The sequence below is a fragment of the Rutilus rutilus genome (genome assembly GCF_951802725.1).
Source record: "Rutilus rutilus genome assembly, chromosome: 10".
Classification (NCBI taxonomy): Eukaryota; Metazoa; Chordata; class Actinopteri; order Cypriniformes; family Leuciscidae; genus Rutilus; species Rutilus rutilus.
Genome location: NC_140215.1, coordinates 35,265,742 through 35,281,632, shown reverse-complemented (window position 1 = coordinate 35,281,632; position 15,891 = coordinate 35,265,742). Strand labels below are relative to the sequence as shown.

The following is a 15,891-nucleotide window of genomic DNA, read 5'->3' as shown; positions in this document are numbered from 1 at the left end:
GTTCTGGCAGGCAGACAAACCGCTTTGACCAGTTTAAACCAGTTATGACCAGCAGGGTCACCTAGCTTGCTGTAAACATTATACAGTTCATCTAACTGTAACTAACTTCCAGCTGTTTCTCTGACCTGTAAGAGGAAACGAACTGAACAGTTTACATTATTATGTGCACGTCTTGCAGCAGCGCTGAGAATGCACGTTTCCGTTCACATATTTGTGTAAAATATGTTGCAGTATTTGGATTAACATTACACATGGTAATATGACACTGCTGTGATATAATCAGTTACTAATCTTGTCTGTGCAATTGCATCCAATCTTTAAAATCTGTAGAAAATGTACTTTCAAGTATTCATAAATCACTGTTTCAGTGGAGCAAACGACACCAGACAAGCATAATGTTTAACCAGTTTGTCTGGAAAAGGACATTATATATACCACCGGTCAAAAGTCTGGAATAATTAAAAAACAAATGAAACATGTTTATTTATTATTATTTTATAGTGTTTACTGAGGTGCACTTATAATGTTAGTGTGATTTTTACATCAAAAATGGACATAATTTAGAAATAATAGGCATTTTTCCTACCCTGATTTTAGCCTCTGATTTGAACGCTCTGTTTGAGGGGGCGTGTCTGTGTGAGACTTCAGTGCAAACGCCCACTGCTGTGATTGGCTAACATCTTTGCATATCTTATGCAAAAATGAAAAAACAAAAAACCGACATTGCAATATTTAGTATTTCTCCAATATATATTCCGATATGAAAACAATTTCATCAGATGATTTGAATAGCTCTATTTGTAAAGTATTAATCATGATTGGGGTGATTTTGTAGGAGAGTGCATCTGAGAGTGCGTTTATTAATTATTATCAAAATAATAAACAAATTACAAGCATTGATACATACAACAAAACAAAGATACAAATTAAATAAGCAGTGCTTTATCTTTTTCATGTAAATCTAACTGTACTCAGGTACAGACATTGAATAATCAAATAAAGTAAAATAACACTGCATAGTCTTCACTGTATAAAATAAATATAACTAATATAATTAATTAATACAATTTATCTTTGTTAAAGCTACAAAAGTGATTTTCTCTTTCTCTTTGTTGTGTGATTAACATTGGTGACACTAACAGCCACAGGTATATTAGGCTGCTGTCACTTTAAGGGTGTGTTAGAAATCAGGAATGGTGAGAGAACATTGTGCTTGGTACGTTTTTCATCTTCAAACCAATCTTGGGTCTTCAGCCGACAGTTTAAATCCCGTCTGGCTAGAGCTCTTCCCATAATGTTGCTCTTCAGGTCAGTAGGAGGAGAGTAGACAGTCTTTTGTGGCTGTTTGAACACATTCGGTCACATGAGCGTTTACACTACGAAAGCAATCTGGTCAAATGTGTTTTCAACTACCTCTGGAAGTGGCTGAAAGTGGACAAGCTTAAACGTTTTAGACCCCGTTTACTCCTGTATTTAGCGTCGTCCACTCGTGATCCGATCGACCAAAACGCATCTTAATACCAGGAGTAAACAGGTCCTGATAAACTGTGATCTACAGCTCCAGCTCTAAAGGGCGGGCTCTTTGATCGATTTCTGTATATAATTTAATCACAATTGAAATTACAGATTATTTTCATGCTACTAAGAGAAACAATGAACGAAACAATGTGAAGTTGATCGTTTGGCTTGATTTACAGACACATAAACAGCAATAAACAATTTTGACTGTACATGAATCATATCAGAAATCACTGATTACAGATCGGGCATTATAATTTACACGGTTACTTAAATGTTGTGGCATTACTGACGGGTCCATTATCTTACAGTAAAAGTCTGTTTGCAAAGCCTGCGCCGAAATGCCACTGATTTACCAAAGAATCTACAGTGAAATGTACAGAACAAACAAATAATGCCCCCCTTGAGACATTAAGATAGTTGAAAATAAATAACTTTCCTAGAATCAGGATCCTTTGGAAAAGTAATGTTATTTCTAGTCCATTGATAATATATCTCTCTTCACTCCTTGGTGCCAGTGGGCGGGGCCAAAGACGTGATGATGTAGCTATTACACTATTACATCATACGTGTTTTTGCAAGGAGTCTCTTATGCTTACCAATATTGCATTTATTTGATCAAAAATACAGAAGAAAACAGTAATAATGTGAAATATTATTACAATTTAAAATAACAATTTTCTATGTGAATATATTTAAAAATGTAATGTATTCCGGCCTAACTAATTTAATCCTGTAATTTGATGCAAAGCTGAATTTTCAGCATCATTACTCAAGTCATGTGACACTTTACCATCAAGGGAATAAATTACGTTTTTAACTGTATCACAACAAAAAAACATTTCTTTAAAGGCACACTGTGGAGAATTTGTGTTTTTGTCAAACAGCGACCCCTAGAGTCGCTGTGGAATACTTGCACTGTCGTAAATACCCCTCCACCCCCCTACCTCCCACCTCCCACCCGGTACCTGCGTCGGGCATGGAACAGGCACACATACTCCGAAGACATGATTATTGCAATTTATCATAATAGTTTGCAAATTGTGCTCGTTTATTTACAACCTCTACGTTAGGCTTATTTATGTCCTGATATTTATGTGAGATACTGAAAACTGTTCTCATGATAATCGCAAGAATCAACGTCAACAGCGTCGTCTGATATCCCTCAGGACTACGTGATAAATACACCTCACAACACCTGAGTTCAGCTGGCAAACTAGTGAGGCAAGCTAGGCAATAAAACATAACGCAAAAAACACGTAAGAGAACGAGTGTTTGTAAGTCTGTCAACAGCTCTGATAATCGAAAGCTAGCTAGACATATGTGGAAATTATTGGACTGGTCTAATTATCAGCAATGGATGAATGAACAGCATGTAAAAAAAAATGACATACTACAAGAAAGCGCAACAACACACAACATAGAGTGCGAACAAGTTTACAAATAAGAGATTTATTTACTGGCCACTTCATGCGATTTCACAGATCGGATAGCTATCTGATTTATCAAAACGATTCCATTTACGCCTGGTCACATAAATGTGTTTTTGCGAAACGGATTTAAATCCGATCTTCAATTCTCGCGCTATATGCAGATTTAATGGAGTGCACGTCACCGAAAGCAACAGATATGAGCTGCATTTTATTGATCATCAGCTAAAATTTCAAAATCAAAGACCGCAATAAGAGAGAGCAGCAACAGCCCTGGTAAGATCATTTCGTTTCTTTACTTTTAATGATGATGATGATTGTGTGTTAAGCATCTGCGACTTACTTTCACTTTGATTTGCGATAGCTTGCACGTTTGCTTGATGAATAGATGCTCAGCTGCGGTGATGCGTGTTCCAGTAGCGTCGTCATATCTGGCAATAACATAAAGGGCCCTATCTTGCACCCAGCGCAATTGACTTTGTACACCGACGCATGTTTCATTCCTATTTTGCACCCGTGCAAAGCGCGCTTTTCCCTCCACAGAAGCACGTCGCTAAACTAGGGAATGAACTTGCGCTCTCTGGGCGGTTCAGCGCAAAAAAGGAGGCGTGTTCTGGCGCAAACGTTCCCTGGTGCTATTTTACTGTTCCATAAAACAATTGCGCCACTGGCCAGAAAAAACCTAGTCTAAAGTCAGTGGCGCGTTGCGCGTTGTTCATTATGCTATTTTAAGGGCGCATGCTTGACCATAATGTATAGAGTGCACAAACGCTCATACACTGTGATTCTCTAATCTACACAGAAGCAGCAGTTTTCATTTTTGCAAATCATATTATTACAAACGATAGATAGATAGATAGATAGATAGATAGATAGATAGATAGATAGATAGATAGATAGATAGATAGATCATTTATTATAAATATAATAATTTATTATAAAAGCATACATCTAGCTTACACATTTACCACATTATTATATGCCTGTTTAGCCGAAGCTAATTTGGGTGTGTTTCTCCCATCCCCAATGTCACTTCTCTCTCTTTTACGGCCGTGAAGAGAGCGTTGCTCTCCTCGGCTGTGAACCGCTCTTGACGCGCGCCTGGCAAATCCGCCGTTATAATAGCAATACGCCAAGGAAAAAGTGCGTCTGCTCTTAAAGGGAATGTGAGATGATGCTCTGATTGGTTTATTTCACGTTACGCCCAAACCGCACCTATGAATAATGAAGCTACTTCAGACCAACCCCTTTTAGATTTGCGCCCAGCGCAAGAGTCATTTATCCCGCCGGGAAAATAGCAACAGCGCCGAGACCCGCCCACAAAGTTACTTGCGCTTTGCGCTTTGACACTTGCGTTTCAGATCGTTAAAATAGGGCCCATAGCCTATAACACGCTCTCACACGTTTTTTTTTTATTTGTTTTTTTAGCATTTTTGGGAGGAGTACAATTTGCATATGTGGTTTCAACAAGTTTCCAGTTTCGTCTGGAATGCGGCCCAGACCTCCTCCTGAAGTGGTTCGAGCGATCGGATTCAAATCCGTCTCGAATGCGTTTCGGAGGGCATTTACACCTGGTCTTTTTACGATCGGATAGCTATCCGATCTGAGAAAACGCATGAAGTGGCCAGGTGTAAACAGCCCCCATGACAAAAACATATGCACGAAAGCCAAAAACAAACGCTGGTTGGCCTCTCACATCCATAGACAGTATATAAACGCTCACGTCCAAATTTGAGGAAGTGGTGGGGGAAGTGACGTATGCCGTAAAGCAGTCGAATTTTGTAGTTCTTTTTGTGCTCTGGTTACTACCCGAACCCCGAAGTTACATAGTACCAGTAAAAACGATACAGACCCCGTCAGGCTATGGCAGGCGTGTCATTCAACCTATTGTAAGTCGATGTACCATCACAAGGGTCTTGGAAATATATTATGAAGGTTGAAAAGCTACACAGTGTTCCTTTAAAATGGTTTTAAAAAGTTTTTACCGTATTTTTTAAACAGCTTTGGTGGGCAGAAAAGATTCAATTCAAAAGCTTTAAAAAACCTAATTATTCCAAAGTTTTGACGGCAGTGTAAGCACTTTAACAAAAGTACAAGCTTCACATTTCTGCGATGAACCCCTCTAAGTCTCCATTGTAACCGCAGTACTGTAAACACATTTCATGTTTGTTTGTACACACAGAGAATTGGGAGAAGCAACAGATGTTGTTATTTTGACTCAAGTACTTCTTCAAGGACCTTCAGTGTAATAATAGCCCCTTTCGCACCGGCTAGTTATAGGAACTTAGTTATAGGAACTAGCCACCCATGTTCCCATAGGGCCATTTTCCTGGTTGCATTCGCCAGTAGGAAATCTGAAGTTTGTAGAACTAAAATCGTTCTCAGTTCCTGTGGTGCAAACACTGCAAAAAGTGGGTACTTCCGCCATTAGTTCTAGGAGCTATGAAAAGGTTCCTCTTGTGTGAAAGCCCCTATTGACTAATAACAAAATTTAAATTCTAGTCTTTCACAATTTGTTTGCTTGTATGTTGTGTTTTCTCTCATAGGTTTACACTATCTGCACGCTGAGGCCCCGTTTACGGTCATTCACAGAGACCTCAAGTCCCGAAATGGTTTGTAACTTTGTGAAATAAAGGTTGTATAAATATTTATTTGAGTTCAGGAGTGCTTGAATACTGTCTGTCTCTATGACCTGAAGACCTTGTGTTTCGTTTCAGTTGTGCTGACTGCAGATTCAGTACCCAAGGTACATGATCACTGTCTATTCATACAAACAGAATCAAGTTCTCTATATGTTATAAGTTCTGCATGAAAAAGTCTGCTGATTAACTGAACTCTCCGTTTCCTCAGATCTGTGATTTTGGGGCGTCTAAGTTTCACTCTCACACCACCCACATGTCTCTGGTGGGCACATTTCCCTGGATGGCCCCTGAAGTCATCCAGAGCTTCCCTGTGTCTGAGACCTGCGACACTTACTCTTACGGAGTGGTGAGTGTGTGAACGTCAGAGCTACTTGCACTGAAAAAAGTGAAAAGGCTGTGCCATTCTTAATTCATTCATAATTTACTCGCCCTCAAGCCATCCTAGGTGTATTTTACTTTCTTCTTTCAGCCAAACACAATCGGTGTTATATGTAAGGGATAATTTTCATTCAGCTGGGTGTTATCTCAGAATAAACCCCGACAAGGTGATCAGGAGGTCTTGCATCAGCCTGAAGCTGTTTATTCTCAGATAACAACCGGCTGGATGTACATTATCCCGCTTATTACGCGGCTGCTTGCCACATAAGTAAATAATTAGACACGAAATATTGATTTGAGTCTAAATATTTTATTAATTCTTTAAACGCAAAGCTTGCGCTGAGAGAGCAGTTGCTAGCGCGGCAAGTTCAAGCTAGACGGACATTAAGGGATACGGTTTACAGTCATACCACTTATTACACAACATACACATAAATAATTATGGAGATATTGATCTGAGATTAAACTGTTTTAAAATCGTACCTGTTTGTATCTTATAATCCAACAGTGTTCAAAACAATAGTCACAAAATGGCAGCAGCTTCGTTTGTATGAAACGAGAGAGAGCGAGTCCACGATACTGGATGGCATAATTAAATAACTGTACACAAAATATTGAGTTTTAATATTTTATTAGCTCACCAAACGCAAAACTTCCACGAGGAAAAACCATCCCTAGCAAGTGTATAGAAGGCCTTTATTAACCCCCTGAAATCGTATAAATTAGTTTATGATGGATGGATGCACTTTTATGGGCTTCAAAAACTTAGGCTCTATTCACTCCAATTATAAAGCTTAGAAGAGCCAGGATATTTTTAATATAACTCTGATTGTGTTTGGCTGAAAGAAGAATGTCACATACACCTAGGATGACTTGAGGGTGAGTAAATCATGGGCTAATTTTCATTTTTGGGTTAACTAACCGTTTAAATTCACTGTAAGTCTTTGGGATGTGCTGGAGGAGACTTTACAGAGTGCTGGACTCTTGCATTGTCAATACAAGATCTCGACCAAAGATTGATGCCTGTCTTGATGGAAATAAATGTTGTGATGTTATTTCCATCAAGAGGTGCATCAAGTTTTGGTCACAATCTTGTATTGACAATGTATTGAGTCCAGCACTCTGTAAAGTCTCCTCCAGCACATCCACACTGGAAAAGAAATATTTTTATTAATATTAAATCAATATTTAAGTTTTGAACCAAAATATAGTTTGAGAAAAACTAATACATTTGGCTGTAACAAAATAAGGAAAATTTTTTTTTTTTGTCAGTTGGTGGACTCACTGGGTCTGTTCTCTTTTTCATAAGGCTGTGAATTATAAGCATGTTTCTTTCAGGTCCTGTGGGAGATGTTGACGCGTGAAGTTCCCTTCAAAGGTCTGGAGGGGCTGCAGGTGGCCTGGCTGGTGGTGGAGAAGAACGAGGTGACGGCAGGTTCTGATTGGCTGTGCCACCGATGAGGTGTGTTCGGCAGGGTTGATGGGGGATGTTTGACATGTGTCGTGTGTGTGTTTTGCAGAGGTTGACGATTCCCAGTAGCTGCCCTGCCAGTTTCGCCTGTCTGATGAGAAGCTGCTGGGTGACGGAACCAAAAGTAAGTAGAAAAACAAAAATGCATGTTTACCTCGAAATGCAAATTAGGTCACATACTAGATCATGACCACAGACTAAACCAAACCCAGTCATGCAGCTTTGCAACGACACGAGACAGGTGGATCAACTCTTTCACAGTGTGATCTTATTTAGCAAATGCAGTATAAATTGTTATGGTTTTGACACTGCATAGCAGTCATGCAGTAAACATTGATAATGACATACATTGGAGAGCATTAGCAATATGTTGCATTATTCTACTAATACATTAATTATGCAGTGCTTAAGTAGATTGGTATTTGCTCCACGTTAAAGCGAAATGCATTAATGCATGAATAATAGATAAGACATGCTGTTTGGTTAGGACATTAATAACCGCTGTCTTTATTAATATATGACTGTCTCTTATCCTGACATTTTTAATTCATCCAATCAAAGTTCATTTTATCTGCCTCATGTCAGGGCTTGTTTTTTCCCCTCTCAGTTTCACTGAACACATCTCCTCTGAACGCTCACACCCGTTTAAGTGAGCTTCATAAATTCATGTTGGCTGGCGCTGACGTCCGCCTGTCACTCACAGAGCGCGGGCGTGCCAGTAGTGTACTCAAATCATAACACTCAGATTGCAATTTAAGCTACACACAGCTGTTGCTCAACTCTGATAAGTATCGTATGGACGTTTCTAAAGTGCATTGAACTGATGACAACTTGCAAACGTTTAATTGAAAAAGCTGTTAACGTGTCACACAACCTGCTGCTTTTATGAACCGTTTCAACCTTTTAAGTACTTGTGAAAAAGAAGTGCACTTAATTGTATTGCATGTGCACTTGTAGTGTACTTCAAAATCTTAAAAGTACAGTTTTAAGAAACGGTACTTGCAGATAATATATTAATTAAATAAAAAGTTGGACATTTTCATAACTGTTTCTTAAGTACGTTTTTTAAATTCACTTTGTAATAGTCACATTAAAAGTTTTACTTTAAAGTACAAAATCATTGTTTTAATAATCTTTTGTCATACTTTATAGAAGTGCACTTATTTTGATGCGTTGACTAACATACTAAAAGCACATGTAAAGGACTTGATTATAATTTTATCTGTGGTGTGTTATTCAGTATTACATTTAAAGATAATATATTTTAAAAGTACTTCATCGTTACAAATGTGTAATTACAAATATATTTAAATACATGACATACAAGCTTCAATATAGAATTGGCATTAAAGTATATTTTATTTTACCGTAAATGCTTGTCATGCATTAAACTCTACACTTAAACCATATTTCAAAGACAATAGGAGTACTTATGACATGACACATAAAAAGTCCTACATGTACTTAAGTGGGCCAAAAAACTCTTTAAGTTGCTTTTAATATAAATTTAATTACAATTGACTTTCAATTAAGTGTCCGAAAACATTACATTGCACAAGTATAGTGCTCTTTTTAAAAGTAAGCTGAAGTCTTTTTCACTAGGGAGTGCGTGTGAGATATTGGTGTAGTGTTGTTTCTTGATCAGATCTGAATTTTAAATGCAGATGTTGTGACTGTGTTGTAGGACAGGCCGCTGTTCAAACACATCTTGTCCACGCTGGAGTCCATGTGGAACGACAGTCAATTACCTGACGAGTGCAACACGTTCCTGCAGAATAAAGCAGAGTGGAGGTACACTAACACACTAATGATTACATACTACGCAAACATCAATATCATTTACCTGCCGTTACACTAGAACTGATTTACCGCACACTATAAAAAATGCAATCCATTTTTATTTTAAAAACTGCTAAAAAAGTTTGTAGTCAATCATTAAATCCCTTAAAACTCATCTTTGATCACCAAAAATTCTTCATGTCTTAAAATGTCTTGAATGTAACTCGACACCCTTGCCTCATTAAGTATATGCAGTTCTATGAATATGTGAATGAGCCCCGCCTCCAATCACTCATACAGCTCAGAGATCCACTGGTTGACGATCACACGTTGATCTGATTGGTTACAAGGTAGTTTGTGACGTCAGAAACACCAGCGATTTCAAAGCGTGTTTTTGAGACTGTCTTTGGTTCACTGCAGGTTTAAGGAGAAAATACTCAGCAATGGTGTCGACTTATGAATTTACACATGGTTTGTCTTAAAGCATATTAAAAACACCACATAGACATATAAACAACATTAAAAACAGATTTTTTAAGTAATCAAAGTGGTGCTTTAACCGTAATATGTTTTTTTATAAACTACCATGTGTGTCCCTTCACACACATTCCTCCGGTTTCACAGACGAGGCTTAAGTCTAGTCCCAGACTAAAATGCATGTTTTAACTGAAAGCATATCTTAAAATATATCAGTGCCATTGTTTTGTCTCAAGATGCACGCCAGTAATGTTTTTTTCTAAGGCACGTTTATAAAAGCTACTTGATTGAACTAAGGCCTAATATAAGCCTTGTCTGTGAAACCAGACCATTGTGTCCTGGTGGTCTAGAAAGTCCTGGGTGTTTGATGCTATATTAAGACCCTCTGGAATCGGGCCAGGATACAGGGACAGGAGATCACAGCTAAACAGGGAAACTAAAAAAATAAAAGTGACGTGTCAAAAAGGGGAACTTTAGGCCACATATAATTGTGAAATTTCAATAGCATTTGTTAGAAAAGAGGCAGACAGGGAAATCAGTCACACGGGAAGTGTGGTGTTGAAGTTGAGCAAGCAGGGCATCAGGGGTGGGGCTCGACCGGACGGGACGACCCCGATGGGAGGTGTTTGAGGACAGTTCCTGTATATTTATAAATAACTGTTGTCTGAAGAGAATGTGTAGCTCCCTCTGCTGGTTAAATCACATATTACAAATGTACAGTGACTCAAGCTTGACTGTACTTATATACACCAGTTGGTGATTCTGCACTAAATGTTGCCAGCCAGCTTAAAAAATGTCTTATGTTTAGTAGCATTTAACCAAACCAGTAAAATCTGTGAAAACCAACAAACACCAGTTTTTCAAAATTGAAAACAAAAACATCATTTTTTTTTTTTTTTCAAACAAATCTTATTTATTTATTTTAAAACAGTTTTTTGAGTCCAGTGAAATTGTATTAATGTTGTTAAATTTCCACTGTACTCCAAAATGTGTCAGAACTGAAAGCAATACGTAATTTTATAAGCAATTTTAAAATGTTCAAACAATAATATTTCTATTAGTGTTAAAATGAATATATTTCGTCTTCTAACAAATATTTTAACTGTTCAAATATTTGTTAGAAGACAAAATATATATCCCTCTTTTTTTCTGGCCCCAAAGTTCAGTGAAATGAATAATTATGTTGTTAAATTGTCTATGCAATCCTGTGGGTATAAAAAAAATAAAAAAATAAAAACTAATTTGAAAGCAGTATGTAATATTTACATTTTCAAAAAATAATTTTAAATCTAATTATGTACATCTCCATAAATATTTGTATATTAGCACATCAATGTATGACACATTATGTAGTAAAATAAAAATGTATGTAAGCTAATCACTTGTTTATAAATATTGATATGTTTATGAATAGGGATATTATGTTGATGAATATGATGTGTATTGTGTGAGCAGGTGTGAGATCGAGGCGACTCTGGAGCGTCTGAAGCGGTTGGAGAGAGATCTGAGCAGCAAAGAACAAGAGCTGAAAGAAAGAGAGAGACGGTTAAAGATGTGGGAGAGAAAACTCATCGAGCAGTCCAACACACCGGTGAGTCTCTCTCTCTCTCTCTCTCTCTCTCTCTCTCTCTCTCTCTCTCTCTCTCTCTCTGTCTCTCTCTCTCTCTGTCCCTCTCTCTCGCTATCTCTCTCTCTGTCCCTCTCTCTCGCTATCTCTCTCTCTCTCTCTCTCTCTCTCTCTCTCTCTCTGTCCCTCTCTCTCGCTATCTCTCTCTCTGTCCCTCTCTCTCGCTATCTCTCTCTCTCTCTCTCTCTCTCTCTCTCTCTCTCTCTCTCTCTCTCTCTCTCTCTCTCTCTCTCTCTCTCTCTCTCTCTCTCTGTCCCCCTCTCTCTCTGTCCCTCTCTCTCTCTCTCTGTGTCCCTCTCTCTCTCTGTGTCCCTCTCTCTCTCTCTCTGTCCCTCTCTCTCTCTCTCTGTCCCTCTCTCTCTCTCTCTCTCTGTCCCCCTCTCTCTCTGTCCCTCTCTCTCTCTCTCTGTGTCCCTCTCTCTCTCTCTCTGTCCCTCTCTCTCTCTCTCTCTCTCGCTCTCTCTCTCTCTCTCTCTCTGTCCCCCTCTCTCTCTGTCCCTCTCTCTCTCTCTCTGTGTCCCTCTCTCTCTCTGTGTCCCTCTCTCTCTCTCTCTGTGTCCCTCTCTCTCTCTCGCTCTCTCTCTCTCTCTCTCTCTCTCTCTCTCTCCTGAGGACCTCGACCTCGCTCTAACTCAAAGCAACTGTTAACTCAAAAGACCATTTTCTGTCATCGTTTACTCTCAAGCTTTTCCAGGTCGTTTGTTTTTTTAGTAGACCATAAAAAGAAGAATATTCACGTTACAGTAGTGGCCAAAAGTGATGTTTAGAGGGGATGTTTGTTTTTTATGACCCTACAAATTCGATTAAACCATCAAAATATGAGGTATATTTATATATATATATATATATATATATTTAAAAATATATATTTAAATATTATAAATAAAAGGGAATAACAAAACAGTGAACTTGGTTAGGGTATTTATGTGACAGAATTATTTGGCAAACTACAGCTACAGTAAATAAGTAAGCAAGTACATTTTATTTATACAGCACATTTAAATGTAGCAACGCTATCCAAAGTGCTGAACAGAGTAAAGGAAAGTCAAATAAAGACAGTAAAACAAAACAAAACAACAGCCAATAAAACAAAAATAGAGTTAGGTAGAGTCTAAAGTAGAGATCTAGTTTCCCTTATTTATTATAGGGTATTTATCATTTTGGCCTGAGGGTAAAACAAGAAACTTCTCTCAAAAATTAAAACTAGTTTTAATGTGTTTCTATTAAACCAACAGTAAAATGACTTTGTATTGTCACACAGAAGTGCATTTACTCAGCAATCACAATCTCAAATAGTCGAGATCCATGTTTGGATTTATTACGGTTCATCACTGAGAAGGTTTGATCGCAGATTTAGTCGCAGTAAACACCGCAAGCGGCTCGTGAAGGAACACAGACTGATTAACACTTTCATTTAAGCAGAAAATCTCAAATGGAGATCTCTAAACTGCAGCTTATACATTTGTCTGTGTTTTCAGATCATCCGCGCTTCTTCCGCAGTGTAGAGAGAGCCTGTGCACATGGTTGCCAGATTGCAGTAAAAAGTAGAAAACGTGTTCTTTTAACATAAAAGCACTGATTGGGGGATTTAAATCTTGAAATCTGGCAACCGTACGCATGACAGCTCGTAGCGGCTCGATAGAAACTCTGCAATGCTTTGTCTCCTCTTTTATTCGACAAAAACAAAGAGTGATCTTGGTCAAGTTATTATGTTTTAACTACATTTTAGTCTTTTTTCGTCAAAGATATTGCATGTCGATAATGTCACAGTTGTCGTTTAAAGGCGTTGGCGTCGTCTCGTCATCGTCTCGTCTTAGTCATGGAAAAAAAAGTCAAGGAACATTTTTCATCACAGATTTCATGAATGAAATGAACACTAGTGTGTCAGAAACGAAACACCCATTACCATCTCTGAATTTCAGCTCTTCCTCAGCACTTGACTCACAGTGATACGAACAGTGACGATGGCGTCGGTTTTACAGAATCAATTCCAGCAGAACTGAGTCTCTTTCTTCTTCGCAGCTCTGAAAACAGCGTCTTCTCGACATGAACAACACGAACCAAACTCTTCCAGTCTCAGCTACAACTACAGTGTTTGAGGCTCAAAGTAGACGTTGTTCACAGGCGGACAGTAGCCGCGTTTCCATTACCCTTCAAATTGCTCAAATTGAAATTGCGAGTTGAAAATACGCCCAATGGAAACACGTAATTTGCGCAAAAACTCCCATTTATCGCAAATAAGTTTTTACGCTCTCATGAGGTGGTTTTTCAGGCAATTCAAAAAAGAAATATTTCGCAAAACTGCACTGGAAACAGTTTTTGCGCATTTACAGGTCACCTGACGTAGACGACGCGGTATGTTTGGACAGAATACGAGACCGAGTTCTTTGTTAAATTCAATTAAAGACAAAATAATTACAGGAATAATGGATTCTAAACCTCAAAGAAATGCCACAATCAAGACCTCGAAGCAGATATGAGGGAGAAACACCCAGAAACACCTCATATGTGCCGCTCACAGGTATAATAAGTTCCTTACCATTAATGCTTGGAAAACACACATACATCTCCTTCCATTAAAGGGATACTCCACTTTTTTTTGGAAATAGGCTCATTTTACAACTCCCCCAGAGTTAAAGAGTTGAGTTTTACCGTTTTCGAATCCATTCAGCCGATCTCCGGGTCTGGGGGGTCCCACTTTTAGCATAGCTTAGCATAATGAATTGAACCGGACAAGACCATTAGCATCTCTCTCAAAAAAATGAACAAAGAGTTTCGATATTTTTTCCTATTTAAAACTTGACTCTTCTGTAGTTACATCGTGTACTAAGACCGACAGAAAATGAAAAGTTGCGATTTTCTAGGCTGATATGGCTAGGAACTATACTCTCATTCCTGCGTAATAATCAAGAAACTTTGCTGCCGTACCATGGGTGAAGCAGGCGTAATGATATGACGCAGCACATGCCGCCTGATAATAGGCTACTGAGCTGGGGACAATTATCAGGTGATGCGTCATATCATTACGCCTGCTGCACTCATGGTACTGCAGCAAAGTTTCTTGATTATTACGCAGGAATGAGAGTATAGTTCCTAGCCATATCAGCAACTTTTCATTTTCCGTCGGTCTTAGTACACGATGTAACTACAGAAGAGTCAAGTTTTAAATAGGAAAAATATCGAAACTCTTCGTTCATTTTTTTGAGAGAGATGCTAATGGTCTTGTCCGGTTCAATTCATTATGCTAAGCTATGCTAAAAGTGGGACCCCCCGGACCCGGAGATCGGCTGAATGGATTCGAAAACGGTAAAACTCAACTGTTTAACTCTGGGGGAGTTGTAAAATGAGCCTATTTCCAAAAAAAGTGGAGTATCCCTTTAATAATAATGGCCAGTGCAGTGGCTGAGATATAGCACATAAACCTACCAACGTCCGTTGCCATGGTTTTTGGAATGACTTTACTTATCGCAAGAGGAAAAAATGAAGTTTTAGTCGCATAACATCAGTTAATGGAAACGCTGTCATTTCGCAATAGTTTTTTGTCGACATTTAGAAAAAAAAACGCAAAAGTTTTGCGCAAATCTGTAATGGAAACGTGCCTAATGAACACCACAGACTGGCGTTCGGCAAATTTGTTACAAACCTACGTAGGTTTCGTCTAAGAAGTGAGACTGGAATTATTCTCGATTCTCTCTTTTTAAATCTGTTTCTCAAGCACTTTGATATTTGACACTTTGCAGAGCTTCTACATTCTCCAACCGCTGTATTACACACTGCATGAAAGCCAGGGTAATATCCCAAAAAGGAGCACTTTAAACCCTATATGCTGGACACTCGCTCACCGTCTTTCCTTCAATATCCATTTCAGCTCATTCAATTCAATCATATAAAAGCACAGTTTAATAGATCAGAATGAACTGCTCGTATTTAAGTTTGCTCAGATGAGAAATAGCTTCGTTTAGTCACAGTGTGTATGTGCTTCTGAATCTTTTCCCCCACATCAGGAACAGTGTTTATTTGCTGGAGAAAAGATGCTGTTTTTGTAAGAAGAGTTTTAAGCGTAATAAGTCGTGAGTCGTGGAGGTTAGAGCAGTCACTCTCTCTGATTCCCTGTAAAGGCTGTATTAGGTGAGGCCGTCTGACGCCCACCGGGTCCTTATGGATGTTATTTATGGCAAATGAAGTGGATGTATAGCCACATGCTGAGGAGAGCGAGAGAGAACAGCGTGTCAGCGTGGCGAGGGCAGCGCGCACTTACGAACAACTGACATTTCACTGACATTAAGATTGGCCAATTTGAGCAGTGTGAAGACTGTGAGGAACTCACACACCGTCAAGAAAGAGAGAGAAAAACATGAGCAATAAAAAGAGTATTTCAATATTTCTTCCAGCAGAAATGAATGGCGTTACAGTCGAGTGTCTGTTCCTCTGTTCTTCTATTCACGGAAACCTGAAAACCTGTGAAGATACACCACTGATATTAATTCAGTTAAAGACTTTTATAGGAGGCTATATTTATAAAAAAAAAACTGTACTTATATATAATATATAATATAACTGTAATATAAT

At 38.5% G+C, this 15,891-nt stretch overlaps 1 protein-coding gene across 2 annotated transcripts in view; it reads left to right on the top strand.

Annotated features, from left to right (window-relative positions):
- Window positions 1–15,891, top strand: part of map3k20a (mitogen-activated protein kinase kinase kinase 20a) — a 45,151-nt gene that overhangs the window by 10,388 nt on the left and 18,872 nt on the right. For both annotated transcript variants that reach the window (XM_084421818.1, XM_084421817.1), the window contains 7 exons: window positions 5,495–5,560; window positions 5,666–5,694; window positions 5,799–5,936; window positions 7,307–7,393; window positions 7,489–7,563; window positions 9,124–9,230; window positions 11,151–11,286. In XM_084421818.1, coding sequence (XP_084277944.1) covers window positions 5,495–5,560; window positions 5,666–5,694; window positions 5,799–5,936; window positions 7,307–7,393; window positions 7,489–7,563; window positions 9,124–9,230; window positions 11,151–11,286 — 638 coding nt within the window. The remainder of the gene's footprint in view (window positions 1–5,494; window positions 5,561–5,665; window positions 5,695–5,798; window positions 5,937–7,306; window positions 7,394–7,488; window positions 7,564–9,123; window positions 9,231–11,150; window positions 11,287–15,891) is intronic.